General features: G+C 41.9%; 2 protein-coding genes across 8 annotated transcripts in view; one reads left to right on the top strand and one right to left on the bottom strand.

Moving 5' to 3' along the window:
* ecm2 (extracellular matrix protein 2, female organ and adipocyte specific) overlaps positions 1–19777 on the bottom strand; it is a 29632-nt gene extending 9855 nt beyond the window's left edge. For 2 of the 5 annotated variants that reach the window (XM_047346565.1, XM_047346566.1), the window contains exons 1-3: positions 18765–19775; positions 9640–9774; positions 9288–9449 (exon numbers count right to left, since the gene is read on the bottom strand). In XM_047346565.1, coding sequence (XP_047202521.1) covers positions 9288–9449; positions 9640–9772 — 295 coding nt within the window. In that variant the 5' untranslated portion in view covers positions 9773–9774; positions 18765–19775. Of the gene's footprint in view, positions 1–2428; positions 2618–9287; positions 9450–9639; positions 9775–9869; positions 10083–18764 lie in introns of those variants that run through there. The other 3 variants (XM_047346561.1, XM_047346564.1, XM_047346563.1) reach the window with 3 other exon arrangements.
* LOC124856267 (centromere protein P) overlaps positions 1–20894 on the top strand; it is a 117278-nt gene that overhangs the window by 95391 nt on the left and 993 nt on the right. For 2 of the 3 annotated variants that reach the window (XR_007035293.1, XM_047346569.1), the window contains 2 exons: positions 20237–20316; positions 20400–20491. Coding sequence is in view for 1 of the 3 variants with exons in the window: in XM_047346569.1 (XP_047202525.1) it covers positions 20237–20316; positions 20400–20491 (172 nt within the window). In the remaining 2 variants the exon portion in view is untranslated. Of the gene's footprint in view, positions 1–10200; positions 10258–20236; positions 20317–20399; positions 20492–20894 lie in introns of those variants that run through there. The other variant, XR_007035294.1, reaches the window with a different exon arrangement.

Below are 20894 nucleotides of genomic sequence, written 5' to 3'. Positions count from 1 at the left end.
AAAAAAAGGTTTAGAAAATGTTTCATTTTTCAGATTTTCACATTTCTTAAGGAAAACATTCAAGTTTTTTTTTTTCTATGTTTTGCTGCATCATATCTTGATTTTAACATTATAATTATCAGGTTTTTTGTCTTCCTTCTTGAATAAATGGACCTGCCTTGAATAATTACTATTTCAGTACTTTTTGGACTTTACCCAACTTTAAATCCAGGTTGATCTGGACCACGCTTCTTACACGTCCTTTGATCAGAATCTTCTGCAAGCTGCCTCCATTTGTTTCGATTTTGTCTCTCTAACCCTAACACTCTTTTTGTGGTACTTTTCAAAATAAGGGTAAATTGTGCCTTAAATCATTTGTAGTTATTTAAGGATTCTTTGGTTACAGATCTTAAAATTCAGCGGATCTAAATGAGTCCAGATGCTAAAATATTCAGTGAGATGATTTCACAACAGAAGGCCAGTTTGAGCAGTTTGCTGTTCCAGGATTTGTAGAACCTACAGATAAGAATACATTTTAAGCAGCTCAAGGTGAATATTCTCCAGAATGTTAAAAAACTAGAAAACAGCCTGAAAAGTCTGGAAATGAACATGTGGAACTTTATTTAGGGAATTTAACTTTTTCTTGAATCTTCCCTTCAAATAATAACAAAATATTAATTCAAAGGAAGGCTGCCATTATATACTTAACAGGACACAGAAATTAAAAAACATCAAAATAATAATACTAGTAACTAGGTTTGAAAATATATTAATGCTAAGTAACCATCAGAGCTAGAAAATAAATAAGAAGTTGTTTGGACCAAATAAATGTGTTCATATTTTAGTGCACGAAGATCCTAGCTTAGTTTTTAGATGTAGGTAAATATATCTAGTATAAACTCCAGTTGCTTTCTGCATTAGGTCCTCCTAGATCAGTAACAGAGATGTATCCACACAGATTAAACGCTGCTATCACTGAGGCTCCTGGTCCTGCAGGGTTAGCTGCTTCATACCCAGGCAGGAAGTCATCAGATGGGAGACCCTACAAAATAAGAGTGCACCTGTAAAGCTGAACAGCCATTTGTTTTTAGATGAACCTGAACAACAGCCCAGCCCTGCTTGCTGTTTTAAAATGGCTGCAGACATGCAACAGACCTGCATGAACTTTGACCTCCCAGGGAAAGTCCCAGAGGTTTGCAGTGGGTGAGCAATCTGTGCAACAGTTTATCTCCAGATATTACACATTAATGTTCAGACGTCAAAGTTAACAGGTAAACTGTTTTTATTTTTAGTTTATTTTGATCATTTTTTATTATTTTTTTAGAGCATTATCTAGAGTTTAGTCTGTTTTATGTGAAACATTTTGACTGAATGTGGTTTATACAGAGCATTTGTTTTACGGCAGCTGTGTAGGGACAAACCACCACACAGCGTAGCTGCCTGTTGGGTGCATCTGACATAGATCCTGCCATGCACGTTGCAACCAGGCAGCAATCACCTTTATGAAAAATATCTTTTAATGTTACCATATCCAGATCTTCTAACCCTCCCATTATTGAAACTTTGGTTTGGAAGAAGTTATTTCTGCTCCTGGCTGTGCTCCACCCACATGAAAACTAGTCTAATCATTAAGATATCCATCTGTGGGGCGTTGCGTGGTGGAGCAGGCAACCTATATACTAAGGCTATAGTTGTTGACGCAGCTGTCCTGGGTTCAATTCCTGACCTTCAGACCTTTGCTTGATTCATAATTTCAGGATCAGAACTCCAAACTGTCTCTTGTGTTCAGATTCAATTCATCTCATAGGAATCTTTTTTTAAAGCCTAATGCTTGTTTTGGGATCCAGTTTTCTTTTCTTCTTCAGAGCAACCCAGGCAGAGAAAGAATATGTTTTACACACTGAAGGAAAAATTATCTGAAAGTCCTAGAAAAACTTAGTAAGACCTTCAGAAAGCCTGAAGAACTGTTGATCTGGACCTTTTAAAGAGATTACAGGAAAGTCTGCTGCTTGGGGGGAAAATATGAATAAAACCCTGAAGGCAGTGATGGAGACTTGATCATTTAAACCAGTTTCCTCCACCCACTGAGTGAAGAAAGTTGTAAACTTTTTGTGAAACATGTCACAGATTCAGTTTTTATGCCCAACATCTTTTTGACACTAATCCCTAACATGTATGTTAATACAAACATGTTACAAATGTTCACAACATGTGTGCTAGCTGGTCCAAAATGTGTTGAGCACATTTTTAGGCCATGATGGAAAAAGGAAGCAACATGCTGAGGCCCCAGAGATGGAAACTGGAACAAACTCCAGATTACTTAGACTTACGGTCAGATTTAATTACATAAAAACATCTGTGATGCTTAAAGTTAGATAGATTAAAACATTAACAATCTCTGCTTCCTCTGGATGCTCCACCATGGCGCTCTCACATGTTGCGTTTCTACCTGGCTCCATGCAGACGGGGCAGCACTGCCCTGCAGGGTTGGCGGGGGACGGGCAGTGCATTCTGGGACAACTCATCTCATCACACACCACCCGTCCTTCACTGCATAGACATGTCACGCAGGGCGACGGAGACCAGACGGCCAGGTCGAACATGGTCAGCCCGCGGTACACACACTGGGCCTGCTTACCTGGAGCAACACACACACATTAGAGTCAGTTTAACACCTGGCTGCTCTGCAGAACCACCGGTAATCAGCCAGAGCACCAAACAGCACCAGAACCACATCGTAATAACACAGACATGTAGAGTGGACTGAACAGTCTCCGTCCAACATGAACTAATTACATCATTTATAGCTGTGGTGACTCTGTATAGTTAAAGTATTGAGTTTAGTGAGAACAAAGGGAGCAGTTTTATATAAAAGTCGTATTATTAGTAAGATTTCACATTTAAAGAGTGTAAAAGTTTCGACGGCCTAAAACAGTGACTATCGGCTGGTCCCTCCTGCAGTGAATTAGATTATCAGTTGAAACCAGAGAAGGCTAGGAAAGAAACCTCAGCTAGATTCACGTATCACAGGCCAAAAATAATTAAATCTGACTGTTCATAGATTCACTGCTGATAGAAAGCTTTAGGTTCAGATCCACTAAGGTTTGGTTTTAGCTGAACTTTCTCTTTTTGTATTTATACGCTACAATTGTTATATTAACTGGCTGGTCTTAAGTAATCTGATGATTAATTTACTTAAATAATTAGAAATAAGCTGGTTTTCCTCTAAATGCTTCATTCAGATGCATCAAACGGCATCGGCTCAGAGAGATGCTGTTTGCTATGCTGTCATTGGAGTTGCTCTGTAAATTAGACCAGTGCACCAGTTCTGGTCTGCATGCTCTTTATAGGAGCAAGATCTTTTTTTATGTATTTGTAGCAATGGTGGCCATCATGAAGAAGGGCACATAGGGAAGACATGCAGTAGATGGCCCGGGCCAGGAATTGAACCTGCGACTTTAGCTGATCTTCAGTGAATCTGCCGGTTTTCCCTCCTGCTGTCTGAATAACTTTGTTGGGTTTAACCTGAGGAGCGGAGCATAAAGCCTACCAGCCCTTTGTCCTGATGCTCTCCTCAGCAGCAGCATTTTGTCCTGTTACAGTAATTGTGTGTCTGGTTGGTTGTCTGGCCTGTACTTGTACATAAGAAGCAGACAAAGCAGTGATTTGTGGCGTTTGGCCTCCTCCCTCTGGGATACCTTCAGGCCTGGAACATGATGAGGCTGCGACTGGCAGTGAGTCAGAAGGAAAGACTGTAAAACACTGTGATACAGCAGGAAGGGGCTTCTGGCTCTGCTTGGACTGCATCCTGTCTGTCATCTGTCCTTTCTAATGGCAGACTCTTTGTTAGGTCTGCCGGAGCACAGGTAGTTAAAGAGGCTCAGGTAAATACCGTCTCTCCATTATTTCTGTCCTTTTTAATATGAGCAGGGCGACTGTCCCTCTGTCATCTCTGCTGGAGCACTCATACTTTAGAGCTTTTCTTTTCTCTTTAAAATATTGTTTCTCTGCCACACAGGCTCATTATTTCTACCTTAATAGCAGGGATTTTTAGAAATAACATCTGATTATTCTCCGGGACAATCCTTCCCTGGTGCTCAGGTTAATGTCTTTTCTGCAGAGAGGATTTTTAATAAACTGAAACTCAGAATTAAACTTTCAGGCGTTTCCTTTAGCTTTTACCCTGTTTTTTCTCACTGTAAACTGCAAGTTATTTATGTTTCGATCAGTTTGGTCTGGCAGAGTTTAAAAAGCTGTCACTGTGTCGAAGGCCTTACTATCATAAACTAGTTGCCATATAAAGAAACGTTTTTCCTTATTTCACCTCAGTATAGGTTGGATGGTGGCTCTGGGGACTGAATCATGAGTTTTTAGTTTAGGGTTGTTGTGACATCAGAACCAAGTCATTTATCAGAAGATGCTGAACAGAGGAGGCACGAGGATAGAACCCTGAGGAACTTCTCGTGTGTTTTGACCATTTTTATTTGGGATTAGTCATCTACACAAAGAGTCTCATTATTACAAATTAGGGGGAAGCAGATTGTCGCTCAGGGAGAAGTCCTAATAATTTTTCTACATCAAATAAAAAAATGTTCCTGTTTGTTTCGCACTAAGATTTATTTATTTGGGTTTGGAAGAGTTCATAGTAACGGTTATAGGGAATTAATAATCTCTGTTTTGATTTTTTACAAATAAAGGAAAAGTTTTAATGACAAACATTTTAGTCCCAAAGCAGGAAAATGACTCAGAAATTAATAAAAAACTGAGCCACCAAACCACAGGAAGTGAATTCACCCCCTCAGATTTCTACCAAAATCTACTAAACTTTGAGAAATACATTTTTTTCATGTTTATAGTGATACAAAAATTATTTCAACAGGGGCTCAGTCTGCAAACTCTTTATGTGATCTATTCAATGTGAAAAAGTGGAAAAAGTATAAATACATGTAAATACATGACAACGTAATGAACTTCCTGTAGCTGTTAGAGGGTTTCTAACGACATTATCTAGACAAAACAGTCAACTGATTGTTAGAGTTCAACCTTTTGCTAAAAATGACAATAAAGAACCTTTAAAAAGGTCATTATGGATCCTGAGATGGCTCTGAAGGCCAGTCTGGCACCTGCATATGCTTGTACAGTCTGAGCAGAGGTGTCGGTGATAGATGGTGGTAGATGGTGATAAATGGTGATAGATGGTGGTATACGGTGTTAGATGGAGATAGATTGTGGTAGACGGTGTTAGATGGAGATAGATTGTGGTAGATGGTGATAGATGGTGGTAGATGGTGATAAATGGTGGTAGATGGTGGTATACGGTGTTAGATGGAGATAGATTGTGGTAGATGGTGATAGATGGTGGTAGTTGGTGATAGATGGTGGTAGATGGTGATATACGGTGTTAGATGGAGATAGATGGTGGTATACGGTGTTAGATGGAGATAGATTGTGGTAGACGGTGTTAGATGGTGGTAGATGGTGATAAATGGTGGTAGATGGTGATAAATGGTGGTAGATGGTGGTATACGGTGTTAGATGGAGATAGATGGTGGTATACGGTGTTAGATGGAGATAGATTGTGGTAGATGGTGTTAGATGGTGGTAGATGGTGATAAATGGTGGTAGATGGTGGTATACAGTGTTAGATGGAGATGGTGGTATACAGTGTTAGATGGAGATAGATGGTGGTATACGGTGTTAGATGGAGATAGATTGTGGTAGACGGTGGTACATGGTGATAGCGGAGCCTTTTTGAGCCTTTCTTTACGGTGCTGTTGCATTGTTTCTGTGACAAGGTAAAGTTCCAGCTCATGAGCTACTGCTCCTTTATCCACAACTTTTTTCCACATGTTTCTGTACAGTGCAAGGTCTTCCCAGTTTCCAGTGGTATGTGGAACTTCTTAAGGTTTCTCTTGATGTTGTCCTCGTACCACTTCTTCTGACCACCAGAGGTCGTTGACCTTCTTTCATCTGTGTTGGGAGACATGTGTTGGACATATGGATGATTTAGCCAATCCATCGACGTTGGTGCTGCCAAACTATAGTATTAATGCTGTTCATGATGGCAGCTTCCAAAATCCTGATGTTGGTGCATTTGTCTTCTCACATGATCCTACTTATTTTTCCTACTGGTCTTTGGTGGTACTGCTCCAGGGCTCTCAGGTCCCTGTTAGAAATGGTCCATGCCTCAACTAGGAAGGACAACAGCTTTGTAGATCATGAATCTCTGTTATCAGCTGATTGTTTAGACGGACGGACGGATGGACGGACGGACGGACAGACAGACAGATAGATAGATCTATATTTATGAGAGACAAAATGAGAAAGAAAAACAGGAAAATAACATTGTAGAATTGTCAAAGTATTTATTTGTAAATTATGGTGGAAAATGAGTATTTGGTCAATAACAAAGTTCAACTAAATACTTTTAGCATAGCTTTTGTTTGCAATGACAGAGGTCAAATGTTTCCTGTAAGTCTTCACCAGGTTTGCACACAATGTAGCTGGTATCTTGGCCCATTCCTCCATGCAGTGATGTTTTGGGGCTATTGCTGGGCAACGTGGACTTTCAACTCCCTCCACAAATGTTCAATGGGGTTGAGGTCTGGAGACTGGATAGGCTACTACAGGACCTTAAAATGCATTTTACGGAGCCATTTCTTCGTTGCCCGAGCAGGGTGTTTGGATCATTGTCATGCTGGAAGACCCAGCCACGTTCCATCTTTAATGCTCTCAATGATGGAAGGAGGTTTTGGCTTAAAATCTCAGGATACAAGGTCTGTTCATTCTTCCCTTAACATGAATCAGTTGTCCTGTCCCCTCTGCAGAAAAATACCCCCAAAGCATGATGTTTCCACCCCCATGCTTCACAGTAGGTACGGTGTTCTTGGGATGGAACTCTACATTCTTCTTCCTCCAAACACGACGAGTTGAGTTTGTGCCAAAAAGTTCTATTGTGGTTTCATCTGCCCACATGATATTGACCACATGATATTCAGTCCTCTTCTGGATCATCCATATGCTCTCTGGCAAACTTCAGACGGGCCTGGACATGTACTGGCTTAAGCAGGGGGCCACGCCTGGCACTGCAGGGTTTAAGTTCCTCTCGGCGTAGTGTGTTAATGATAATGGCCTTTGTTACTTTGGTCCCAGCTCTCTGCAGGTCATTCATCAGGTCTCTCCGTGTAGTTCTGGGATTTTTGCTCACCGTTCTCATGATCATTTTGATTCAGATTTTTTTTCTCATTTTGTCTCTCATAGTTGAAGTGAACTGATGATGAAAATTACAGACATCTCGTCTTTCTAAGTAGGAGAACTTGCACACATCAGTGGCTGACTGAATATTTTTTATATATTCATATATATATAAGCCCACATTTCTGTAATAAAACGTTGCTTGTAAATGTAGATGCTTAAAAATTTTATTTGGGTTATTTTAATTATTTAATTAAATGAAGTGATAAATCAGATAATAATTAGATATTATTTCTTGAATAATTTAGCTGGTCATGTTTTATGAAACAGGAATCTTAATGCTGGTAAACTGAAATGGAAACTTGTAACTTATAATAGAATAAAAGGCTTTGATTTAGTTTTCTCCCGGTCCATTTTAGCTGAAAAGACCCGCGCTGCTATAGTAGATGTTCTCGATTAAACCTCATCCACAGTTACAGGTTTCTAAAACATAGTTTAATACATGGGGGGTTAATAAAACTAAATCCCCAATAAATCTGCTGCTGTCCGCCCTCTTTGGTTGTCCTAAGGCAGTAAACCCAGATTTCCACCAACCAGCAGATTTCTGCCACCTTTTAATCACACAGAGCGGAGCTCAATGTGCTGATCTGCAGGATTCCTGCTTGTCTCTGTGTTGGACGTTGGAGAGCTCACCGATGTTTTTCCTCCTCTGGTCATTTAGATTTGTGATGATTTGTCATTACATGACTGGGCTGTAAAAACAGGAAGCTTTGTTGTGACGCCTTCAAGCTCTGCTGTTTTCTCCGACCGCACCAGAACCATCAAAACCTGCAGCTTTCATTCATTTTTCATTCAATGGGATCATTTTAACAATTCTGATTGTAAAGAAATACAGCTCTCTTCTTAGTGGTTTTAAAGTAACCAATCTGTGCAAATATAATGATTGTCTACAGTGCAAAAGTATTCATACCCCACTGCCATCTTACAAACAAATATCTGTGTATTTTAAGTAGAAAAGTCTACATCAAGTTGTAGCACAATCATAAAGTGGAGGAAGAATGATACATGCTTTTCCCCTTTACTCTGATACCAGTAAATAAATTCCAGCGTTAACATGGAACACAAGTCACCTAATCCGTAAGCAGAGTCCAGCTGTGTGTAATTACACCTCAGTATAAATGCAGATGTTCTGCTTCTGGCCTCAGATGTTTGCTAGATAACCTCAGAGACCGAGGGACACAGCAGACAACCCAGGGAGAAAGTTCAACTGTAAAACATGGTGGTGGCAGCATCATGCTGTGGGAAGGCTTTTCTTCAGCAGGGACAGGGAAGCTGGTCAGAGTCTATGGAGATGAATGGAGCTAAATCCAGGACAATCCTGGAGGAAAACCTGCTGGAGGCTGCGGAAAACCTGAGACTGAGGTGGAGGTTCACCTTCCAGCAGGAGAACCACTGCTTAGCCAGGAAAAACGGTCCAACATGTCAGTCTGTAGATGTTCAAAGATTGTGGAGACAAACCTCAAAAGACCTGCAGCTGGACCTGTAGCCAAAGGTGGTTCTACAAAGTTCTTGATTATAAATGCCCTCCACACTGAAATCCACATATCGTTTTCCTTCCAATTTACAATTATGCACCAGACTTCAATCGATCAAAATGAATATTTTGCTTCTTGCTAACATTTCCAGGAAGAGATTTTCCTGAAAGGTTTTCAGTGTTTCAGCAGTTGGTCCAGTTTTAAACATCTGAAGGTTTATCTGTGACATTTCTAATGTTATATGTTGTATTTATGACCTCAGAGAACAAACTATGTGCATAAAATATTTACTGAGGACTGAAAAATGTTTCTGTTGGAGTGAATTTATGGAATAGTTTCAGGGAGGACATACAGACATGCTAAATGCTAAAGATGTTCTACACACAGTTGCTAAACATATGTTAAGAACCAGTTTCTTCAGAAGCAGCTGGACAGAACAATGAAACTAGAGAAGCTCAGCATGTTTCTGAGTTGCTGCTGGTCCTATTTTTGGAGAAAACCTTTTTGAAGCTGATTTATTTAGATCTTCTTTGTTTTGGTCCAATCAGCTTAAAGCCATATTTCTGTTTTCTTACCAACCTGGGATAACGTTGTAGCTTGACTGCTGATCCGGGCCGTTCCTGTAAAAGGTCAGGATTTCAGCGTCTCCTTGGTTTCCTGCTGGTTTCTTTGGGATGTTTGGACCAGGAACCAGCCGGATCTTCAGAGGTTTAGAGCGCCCTTCTCTGGTCCGAATGAAACCTGCAGATCACAGTGGGGTTAATCTTTACCTTTCACTGATCTGAGCTTCGTGAGTTTTATTAGATAATTTCTACTAGAAAGTGAGACATCTTTAAGATATTTAACTTCATGCTCCTCGTTCTGCAGATTTGTACAGCATGTTGATGAGGTCGTTTTGCTTTAGTTAATCTGACATGACAACAAGTCTCACCCTGCCCGTCCCTCCGTCTCTTCCCTCTGCGTCTCTCCCTCTCGTGGTTCCGATGTCTCACCCCGGCCTGAATGTCAGGGAGGATCAGGACCACCAGAAGCCACAGAGCGGCCCACACCAGGCACCACCTCATCCCTGCAGAGTACCACAGATTAATGTTCAGCTCTTTTCAGCCATCAGCACACAGAAAGCTAAAGCGTATCTGACCAGAATCAGTCAGAAGGTTTTACCTGCAGCAGCTTCTCAGAAAAAGATCAGCAGTGCAGCTGCTGGCCCTCATATAGCTCTGCTGTGCTCCCTAATGGCCGGTTCCCTGACAGAGTGTGTGTTTAATGACTGGTCTGAAGCAGCAGTCCTATCATTATTAAAGCAGAGATCTGAGGCTACAGACACCTTCACTGTCTGTTCGCAGCAGGATGAAGCAGCTCTTGGAGTCTGAAGCTGTAAGAAATCTGCTGCTGTGAAGTCGTCTGAGCCTCTGATAGGTCCAGATGGAGATGAAAAGTTGTTCATCAACACAGCGCCTGTGTCTCACTCTTTTCCCTCTGGTTTGTCATCCAGATTTATGTCTGTCGGGGGGCTTTTGTCAGCAGGAGTTTGTGATTCATACCACTAGAGGTCAGTACATCCCACACCCTGCACCTTTGAAATGAAGTGAAAAGTCTCTGACATCACGGGCATGACGATAAATCAGGGTTTTATAGTTTAAGGTTAGTTATTTTATCACTCTGTTGATTAAATAACATAAACCGATTCTGCATTTAAAATGTGGTTGATTATGTTTTGTCATTAGATGAAAAATAATTATTTTAATTCTATCGAGAAAATTGGATATTGATTTCAGGAAAAATGGGAAAATGTTTTTTGACCTCCCATCTGCAGGGTGTAATTATATACCCAGTACAGCAGCGATTATATCTCCATACGAGCTCGTTGTTGAGAACTTGTGGTATGTAAGGTCAGCAGTTAATCACGGCATGGTTTCCTCTGCTGAGACCGGGCCAAACATTTTCAGATTCCCTGCAACATAAAAGAGGTTTTTCCTCCGTCTTCATGTTGGTTTAATGTCTCATGTTTCATACATGAAGGTCCAGCTGATTACTGAGGAGAAATCAGTGCTTCTTCTCTTCCTTCCAGCTTATTTCTAGCTGCAACGGTCTCTGTTCCCTCACCAAGTTCTACTCACACACTGATCCAATTTTATTTGTCAATGTGTAGAATGGTTACCATGACGATGGTGCTGTTTGAATATGAAAACAGCCGGTCCTGCTGCTTCATGGATCTCTTTCAGATGTTCATATGTTATATTTTCTGTTGAAAAGCCACAAAGGTTCTGACTCGATTAGTAAGGAGGAAAGGAACATCTGACAATTCCTGCAGAACATCAAAAAGTTGAGCAGCGGATCTAGATCTGGATGGAAATACAGATGTTTAAAGTTAGTAAGAAGTATTATAGTCAGACATGTCGAAGGGTTTCCTCCTCTTCATGCATTTCACCTCCCTTTCAGGGAGTTTCCTTTAACATTAATGTTCATATTCTGCTCATGAGGTTTACTGGCTGCAGACCCTGAACCGAAGCTCCTGCAGCTCCACAGACTGAAGGTCTGAACACAGACCCGCCCCCCAAGCCCTGACCAATAGGAGGCCAGGAATAAATGGGAGACAAAGAGAGAAAATCAGTGCAACATGGGAGAAAACTGGAGGGAGGGGAGGAGGATGGAAAATATTCAGTAGCTCCATTCCTGGATGAACAGGTTCAGAGGGAGAAACATGAAGGAACCAAAGTTCTGCTACAGAGTTCGGTTCTCCGTGTTTCTCTTCAGATTGATCCAGAATAACATCTTACAGTATGTTCAGGGAGGAAAAAGACTTTCCTCTTATCATGATCTTATTTTACCAAGAAGACTTTTGCCAAGATCTGAAATATTTCAAAAGGTTCTGGTCAAACAGCATCCAGAAACCAATTAAAACACAACCACAGAATTCTGGACAATAACCCAGTTAGTCATAGAGCCAGGGGCAGCAGAACCAGCAGGTTGGAGAATGACACTGAAATGAAATAAACCCTTACTAAACCCTTACCTTGAATTTGAACCAGAATATAAAATCTGGTTTGGGTTTGATTTGTCTCCCCAGAACCACTGTCAGGTTGTTTATTCATTAGTTTCAATAATTATTATAAATCTTTTGCTTCAGTTACTGACATAAAAATGTTCCTCCATCATGTAGCAGGGATGAGTCGGTTTTAAAAGTTCTGGTCTGATCTGGGTCCACATTTAGTTCCAGGAACTAAAACAGACCATTTAAACCCCGGTGCTGGTTCAGAGGTCCATCAGTACAAAACAAACATGTCATGATTTCTAGAATTGCGCCGCTCAAGGTGGCAGCAGGTTGGAGTAGCTCTGTTACTTTTGATTCTGATTTATTCTTTTTTGGGAACTATTCCTCTTGTGGTGGATACAGTTGATTTTTTTTGGATGACTGTCCTCTCTGGTGTCGGATGCTGTGCAGATGCTGTGCAGCTTGGAGGATTTTTCTTAATACTTTCTATTTTTGGACATTTGTTATGATGCATTGCCATGGCAACGGGGTTGTTTCTTACAACCGGGAGCAGTTGATTAATATCTCAAAAGCTCAAATAATACTTCAACTACAACCCTAAATCCCTGATGAGTTGAAAAGGAGACGCCGTGGATGCAGAGCAGGAGCAAAGAGAAGAGAGAGAAGGAGGAAGTTCAAACCATCTCTTCCGTCGATTATGATGGGCAATGTGAAATCGTTGGGAAACAAGTTGGATGAACTCCAAGCCCTACAAAGGACCCAGCCAGAGTACCGGGCATGCAGTATTATGTGTTTTACTGAGACATGGCTGCAGGATCATATCCCCGACTCCAGCGTCTCTCTGCCGGGCTTTTTAACCATACGAGCAGACAGAGATTTAAAGAGGAGCGGCAAATGTAAAGGAGGTAGACTGGCAGTACTTGTGAACAACAGATGGTGTAATCCAGGACATGTAACTGTGAAGTGTCAACTCTGCAGTCCAGATATTGAACTGTTGGCAGTAAGTTTTCGTCCATATTATTTACCCAGAGAGTTCACCAGTGTTATTTTGGCAACAGTTTATGTTCCACCTTCCGCTGTTGCTGACACTGCATGTGATGCCATCAGCTCAGTTGTTGCTAAGCTACAGACACAAAACCCCAAAGCTTTTGTGGCAATTTATGGTGATTTTAACCATGCTTCACTCTCTGCTACACTTCCAACGTTTCAACAATTTGTCAGCTGCTCTACCAGAGAAAACAAAATGTTGGATTTGTTTTATGCAAATGTCAAGGACTCATACATCTCTACAGCAAGACCTCCTCTAGGCAAATCAGATCACAATCTTGTTTTTCTCTGCTCGAAATATAAGCCCCTTGTAATAAAGAGAACTGTGAGAAAATGGTCACAAGAAGCTGAAGAAGCTCTGCAAGGTTGCTTTGAGGCTACAGACTGGGACGCACTGTGCCAGCCACATGGAGAGGACATCAATGCCATGACTGAGTGTGTAACCGACTATATAAACTTCTGTGTGGATAACATCATCCCCACCAGAACCGTGAGATGCTTCCCCAATAACAAACCTTGGATCACCAGTGACCTGAAGGACCTGCTTAACAAGAAAAAAAGAGCCTTCAGAGAGGGAGACAGAGAATTATTGAGGAGTTTACAGAAGCAACTTAAAGTCGAGATAAGAGACAGCAAGGAGGTGTACAAGAAGAAGCTGGAGAGCAAGCTCCAGCAAAACAATATCAGAGATGTGTGGACAGGGATGAAGAAGATCACAGGCTTCAAGCAGACGGATGATCAGACCGATGGAGGTCTGGACAGAGCCAATGAACTGAACACATTCTTCAATAGGTTCAGTTCAGAAAGAAGCTCAGCATCCTCCACTCCTGCTCACAGCCAAACAGACATTCCACCTTCCTTTGACCCACAGGACCCACAGCTGTCCAGTAACACCTCACATTTTTTATCTTCCACCTCAGCCCTAGACCCTTCTGCTTCTACATGTTTGCCTTCAACCATATCAGAAGATGCGGATACTTCCTTTGCTTCCCCCTTCCACCTGTGTGTCTCAAGAAGTCAGGTGAAGAGACAACTGGAGAGAGTGAATCTTAATAAGGCTGCAGGTCCAGATCATGTCAGCCCTAGAGTCCTGAAGGCCTGTGCAGAGCAGCTCTGTGGGATTCTGCAGCACCTCTTCAACCTTAGCCTGGCCCAGAAGAAAGTTCCAGAGTTGTGGAAGACCTCCTGTCTTGTTCCGGTACCAAAGAAAACTCACCCATCAGTCCTCAATGACTATAGACCTGTTGCCCTGACATCCCACATCATGAAGGTCCTAGAGAGACTCCTGTTGGCCCACCTGAGTAAGCAAACAGTAAACCATCAGGACCTCCTTCAGTTTACTTATCGCTGTGGAGTTGGAGTTGAAGATGCCATCAAACACCTGCTTCAACAAACCCACTGTCATCTGGATAAAGCCAGTAGCACTGTGAGGATCATGTTCTTTGATTTCTCCAGTGCATTTAATACAATCCAACCTGATTTGCTTTGTCAGAAACTCCAGAAGACTCAGGTGGAGGCCTCAACAATCTCCTGGATCAAAGACTACCTGACAAACAGACCACAGTTTGTGAGACTGAAGGGTTGTGAGTCTAACCAGGTAGTCAGCAGCACAGGAGCACCACAGGGGACTGTACTCTCACCATACCTTTTCACTCTGTACACCTCAGACTTCCAGTACAAGACAGACTCCTGTCATCTGCAGACATACTGGGATGATTCTGGAGTTGTTGGTGGATCAGAGATGGACAAGAAGCTGAGTACAGGAAGGTGGTGGACCACTTTGTGGCATGGTGTGGAAACAATCATCTCATTTTGAACGTGACTAAAACAAAGGAGATGGTTGTAGATTTTAAGAGAAACAGGAATAAGTCAAAAACTATTTCTATCATGGGAGAAGAAGTGGAGGTGGTGGAGGAGTATAAATACCTCGATGTTCACCTGGACAACAGACTAGAGTGGAGATGCAACTGTGAAGCCATCTACAAGAAGGGACAGAGCAGACTGTACTTCTTGAGGAAGCTTAGGTCCTTTGGTGTTTCCAGCAAGATGCTGCAGATCTTCTATAAGTCTGTTGTGGAGAGTGTGATCTCTTCTCTATCATCTGCTGGGGAAGCAGCATCAGAACCAGGGACTTAAAAAAGCTCAACAAGCTGATAAAGAAGGCTGGTTCTGTTCTGGAGACTCCTCTGATGCTGATGGCTGTGGGCAGGAAAGATCTCCTGTAGCGCTCCGTCTTACAGCAGATCTGAAGAAGCCTCTGACTGAAGACACTCTGTTGTTGTAGGACAGTCTCATGAAGAGGATGATCAGGGTTCTCCATAATGTTCTTCATTTATGAAGAATCCGTCTTTCCACAATGATCTCCAGAGGTTTCTACAACGGCTCTTTGAAGAAACCTTCATAATATGAGCTACAACAACATTTAATTTCCCTTTGGGATTAATAAAGTATTTTTGAATTGAATTGAATTGAATGATATTAAAATATGTCTCCTGAACAGGACGTCTGTGTCCAGCTGGACCTCATTGGACTCAGTGAACATTTCAGCTGCTTCTGTTGATTTTATTGTGTTTCTGGAATTGGGTCGAGAACAGAAACCCGGATCAACAAGATGACAAAGTTTAGTAAGAACTGTGACAAAATGAAGACAATCTGTTGTTAAACCTAAAACAACCCCGGGTCAGAACTTAACTGAAAGATTTTTCTTGAAATCACAATTTAGGAATTAAACACTAAACAGTTACGCATTCATACCGAAAATATCTGGTACTGCCTTGTGGGTTCGGTACCACATGTACCGAACCAATATCTATCTGAAGTTCTGCAGATCGTGTATGTGGGGAACCTTTTCCATCGGCCCGATTTGGCCCGGCTCCTCTCTACTCGGCTTGCTTTGCGAGTGTTTCCATGACTGTTATTTTCTGTACCGGTAACTACTTTTTTGGTCCCTGCTCCTAACCAGGTCTGATTCGGGACCACCTGTGACGTGAACAGACTGCTATCCACTAATGGGACCAGGAGGAATGAGAAGGTTTTCCAAGAGGCAGTTCAGGAAGAAGATAATAAAACTAAGAACAACTACGATAATATTATATAAGAACCACAATGGCTGGAGCGGGTCAAACCCAAATATAATTTTACTATTTATATACCATAAACCAAAAGAAAAAAGGACACATCGGCTTTCTGAATGACACACATGTAGGGGGCGCTGTATTTAATAACATCCTAAACCAGCTGATCACACATAAAATCAGAACCTTTGAGCCTTATTCTGGTTCTGGCTTGACTGTGGTCCAGATTATTAGCCCAGTGGATCATTACATACATGAATAAATATATATATAAGACATTTTTGCATATACAATAATACAAACATTATTAGCATTTATTTTATTAGTTTTTGTCTTTTTATTTATTATTTTTATGGTTTCCGGCAGATTAATAACTTCACAGATTAATAATTTCACACAGTAACATTAATAGCAGCACAGCGACCTGACGACCGGAGGCGGGTCTTCGAGCCAGAACTCCAGCCATCAGCGGGTCGGTGGAAACACAACCAGTGGAAAAGGGTCATAAGTCCTCAATGCAGTGTTCTGTAGGGCAACTTTATAAAGTGACACCAGAACTAAACAGAGAGGACTTCCAGCTGTCACTGAATTCTGCTGTTTGGGAACATTAAGATTTCTCCTGCAGCCACAGTGGAGAAAGAAAGATGGACCAAACCAGAACTTTATGTCAACAGCATTAAGGTATATAGCTGCTTTGCACTGAAACAAATTCCTAATCTGAAACATCAAGCTGAATGTAAACATCACTGGTTCTGGGGAAAAATCAACTGAGGTCCAAATCCAGCGGCCTGCAGCCTTCAACCAGTCCAAAACGCTGCACAGCAGATGAGATGCCACAACACACTGGTACCGTCCTGATGAGTCCCTCTGATCCATAGCGGATTTTCCAACAGCTGCTTTTATGGTGCGTTTAAGTATGAAACCTATTTCAGGACTAAGCAGGAATATTCATGTAAAAATAGAGTTGGACCAATAGCTAGGATCGTAGGAGGCCTATGGTACGTCATGTGGTGCAGAACAATGACCGGAACCACAGTTAAGTTGCTTTAACTTGTATTGAACTGCATAACAACTGTTAAAAATGCATTTCCAGGTACAAAAATAAATATGTAAAAAACATAGAATACAGTAATAGAACCAAGTGTCCATATCGAATCTTAAATAAATATTAGTCCCGCCAACTTAATATTTAGAGTTTTATGTCAATCCAACGAGTCGGAGTCTAAGAGTGGTACGGTTCGTGTGAAGATCAATCAGTTCTCCCGGGAAAACCTGGAATGCCTCTAGTTGAAAGGGAATGCCCGCCATCTTCTCTGGCAGGAATAATCCAGGTCCAATGATCCCACAAATAAAAACTACCCAAGATGCTTCTGCCGTTCAGCACAGAGAGAGATTTGGTCCGCTTCACCAGCACCCATGCAGAGCGTGATCGTTCCTAAGGTTAATTATATTCACAAAGAGGTCCGTCCATTCATCCAGGAACGCAGATCTCTGGAGCAGCAGTGCATCACTGGATACCAAAACTCACTGGGTCACAACTACATCTGGTCCACTGACTTGTCTAAATAGCAAAACAACTCTAAACTCATTTAAACCTTTTTTATTCTTAATTGTTACATCCCACACTCACATCATCCTTCCATCCTTCCTTTGTCTAAACCTGCTTATGCGTTATTAATAAAAAAAATCAAACCAAATGTCCAGTCAGTTCTATAGTGGCCATTTTTGATCATTTTCTTGACTGAAGCGATCTGAAAACGTTCCAAACTGTGACCTTTTTGTACCGTTACACCCCTGGTAAACAGTGATCTGACTGCACCGATTCCAGACTCGTTAAAACAAAGTCTGATTAACATCTTGTTTTGTCTGGTGAGCTGACTGGTGACACGTCTGAATCTCACCAGTCTGGGTTTAAATACGAGTCAGAGTTGGGCATCTCTGCTCGCTCAGTGTTTATAAGCAGCTCTGCAAACAGCAGTTAGACTCAGTTTCAGCCAGGATTTATAAACACCAGCAGATCAGCAGAGTTTGTAAAGCCAGTTAAAAGCAGCAGTTGTGAACGCAGTTCTTCTTGGTGTGCTGGCCTTCGTGTTCTGGGAGGAGCATCGTGTCATAATCAGCTCATGTTGTTCCAGAGCTGTTCAGACGTTAATTAATGTTGAAGCTCAGAGTTTCTGTTGGTTTGGTCAAAAACGAGGTATAATAAACACTACATGAAACATCATAGTTACCATCGATCTCCATTACTGAAAATAGTTGTTGTTCTTCAGTTCTTCTTTGGACTTTGGCTGCTTTTTCATTCAGTTTCAGAGGAATGTTGACTGAACTCTGATCTATGAATCATTTAGACACATAAAGGCTCCTAAACTCGAGGGATGAACCAAGTATTGTGACACATAACTTAGCTAAGAACCGAAGTCCAAATAAAAGCTCTGAGGCAGAGAACTTGGAAAACTGTTGCTCAGAACCACTTTTAAAGATTTGGCAGAAAATATGAGAGTTGGATGAGTAACTTTAAAATTCCTGCATTGGAAAGTTGGACCTGAGAATCATTCACCAGTGAGGACAAACTAACAGATTCCAGCTTCACATTTGTTTTAAATCAGAAAATCACGGCTGCATCCAGTCTGATACGACCTTGGTTCTGATCCCAGCTTGGTTTGTTTTCCCTGAGCCATGCATATATTTAATAGTTTTAATTCAAGGCTCCTGCAGAACTTTGACCCAGTAGCCGTGGTGTCATGGTACTGGAATAATAACTGATGGTGTAGAAGCTGCTAATTATTAGCTGCTAATCGGACAACTGAAGCTCCACTGGATAAATCTCCAGGAATTCCCCAACATCTCAGGATGTTCTGCAGAGACTCAGACAGCTGAAACATGGACAGACGGACGGGGGGACGGGGAGGAGCTGAGGACAGACAGACATGGAGTCTACGTTACCGTCAGTTTGAAGGCAGCTGCAGGAGCTGAAGCTGAACTTCTCCTCTGGTCCTCCTCGAGCTGTCTGAGAGGTGTGTGTCGCTGTGCGATGAAACCGTGAGTGTGTTTCTGTTTTAATAGCGATATGCTGAGCAGAGTGGTGAGGAAGAGGAGGAGGAAGAGAAGGAGAGACATGTGTCTTCCTGCCTGGGAAAGGACGCTGCCAACCTGCTGCAGGGAATCTGAGCAGATTCAAAACAGCCAGTAAACTGATGGAGAGGTCACCGTCGGGTCAGAGGTCCTAAAGAACCAAACGGATTGCTCCGGAGGAAACTCAAACCCTGACAGAAATCAGAAATACATCTGCAGAGATGAAGAAAGACGGTTTAATTAAAGTCACTTTCTCTTGTTTTAAATCAAGTCTCAGGTTTGGATCTCCACAGAAACTTTCAAATTATTCTCATGTGATCAAAAACTACCTTCAGTTGACTTTGCTCAAACCTTGAGGTCCAATAGAGTCCTCCTGAAGATCAGAAGAAGACAGAGCTGGCAGTACGGACCCACTAATGGTCCCATATCAACAGTGTGTGGCGCCCCCTTCAGGCCTGCAGACACAAAGGGATTCAGTCGTAGGTCGACCCACAGCTGTTGGAAATGGATCTGAAGATCCAGCAGATTGTTTGGATCAGGGTTGGAGTTGGTGTCTGAACAGATCCTTCCTTAGTAGAACTTAGTAGAACTGACTGAATAGAACAAGGCCTGTGTTGGACCTGGACATGGTGGGACTTGGACTGGGTCTGTTCTGCTAGATGCACACATAGAGTCAGCCTGTGCTGAAGCGGACCTGAGATCCATCCCTGAACATGATGGCTCATCTCTCTCCTCCATGGTGTTCATGGAGGCCTGCAGTAAACTGCTGGTCCAGTTGATGCTGTCATCAGAACACTGCAGGATGACCCCAGGTGTACACCTATGTGGAAACGGGATTATAGTCCTGTTGTTGTCTTGTGTCTTCCATACTTAATCCTCCCTGCATCATTTTAATGCACCAGCCTGGATGTCTGCAGGGAGCCGTTCAGGTTTGAAGATTTATTTTCAGACAAAAATGGCAGAAAAAAACACTTCAGCTGCAGAACCATCTTGAAACCTGGCAGTTTTGTTCCTGCAGTCATTCCTCTGAACATTTTACTTTTTATGTTAATTTTTATGAAAGACAGAAAATCAGAAACAGGAAGATTTCTGTCAGAAGATCCACTTAAATTAAGTTTATTTCTGTAGATATGATCCACATCAGGGATCATCTCAGGGAGCTAAATGGTCTCATATCTCCAGATGTTTCAATATGAACCTATCAGCAGGCTGAACATCTCTGGTTTGTTTCTGCTCCAAACAACAGAGAAGATCCATCAACTGGATTCAAATGAAGCTCCTTCCTGTTTCCTGATGACTGATCCTAAAACTTTTAATGATCCGATCTGTTTTTCCTTCTGAAGGAGAAATTTCCCTCCATCGTGTCTCTTCCTGAAGGCTGCGGCTCAGAGGTCATGACCCTGAATCATCCTGAGCTTCCAGGGTAAAAATCTTCTCATCCTGACAGAAAAGTACCTCCTGAACCTAAGCTGACCCGGTTCTGAACTTGTCTGTTTCTGTTTGTAGCTGTGCCTTCTTCATTCACTGGTCCATGGAGGTTTCCACAGGGGGCGCTGTCACGCCGAACATCCGCCTGCTGTCAAAGATCCCAGAGAGAGGTGAGACATCTGTCTGTGGATAAACTGAACAGATGCAAGAAGTTCTACCTGAAGCTCAGCTGTCATACAGGTTCTGATACACCTGGATTCACTTTAAATGAGGAGGGCGTTCCACAGCCCTGAGTTTTGTCTTCAGGCTTTTATATTTGCTCACTTTGAACTCCTTAAAGCTCCAGACTGAAAATTAATGTTTACAAATACTCAAATCTGATTGGCTCAGACCACAGAGGTCAGCAGCTGAACCACCTGCTCTCTGATTGGATGGTTTGATTGGTGTTTGGATTGTCTCTGTCCAATCAGTTTGAGGAAATAATGTTTCAGCTTTAAATTAAAGGCTCAAAATGAGGACTTTAAGGAGTTCAGATTGTTTCACTGTGAAATAATCATGTGACTTAAAAAGCAG

This window comes from Girardinichthys multiradiatus, chromosome 20 (genome assembly GCF_021462225.1).
Source record: "Girardinichthys multiradiatus isolate DD_20200921_A chromosome 20, DD_fGirMul_XY1, whole genome shotgun sequence".
Classification (NCBI taxonomy): Eukaryota; Metazoa; Chordata; class Actinopteri; order Cyprinodontiformes; family Goodeidae; genus Girardinichthys; species Girardinichthys multiradiatus.
Note: the sequence above shows the minus strand (reverse complement) of the source record. Positions and strands in the feature narration are given on the sequence as shown.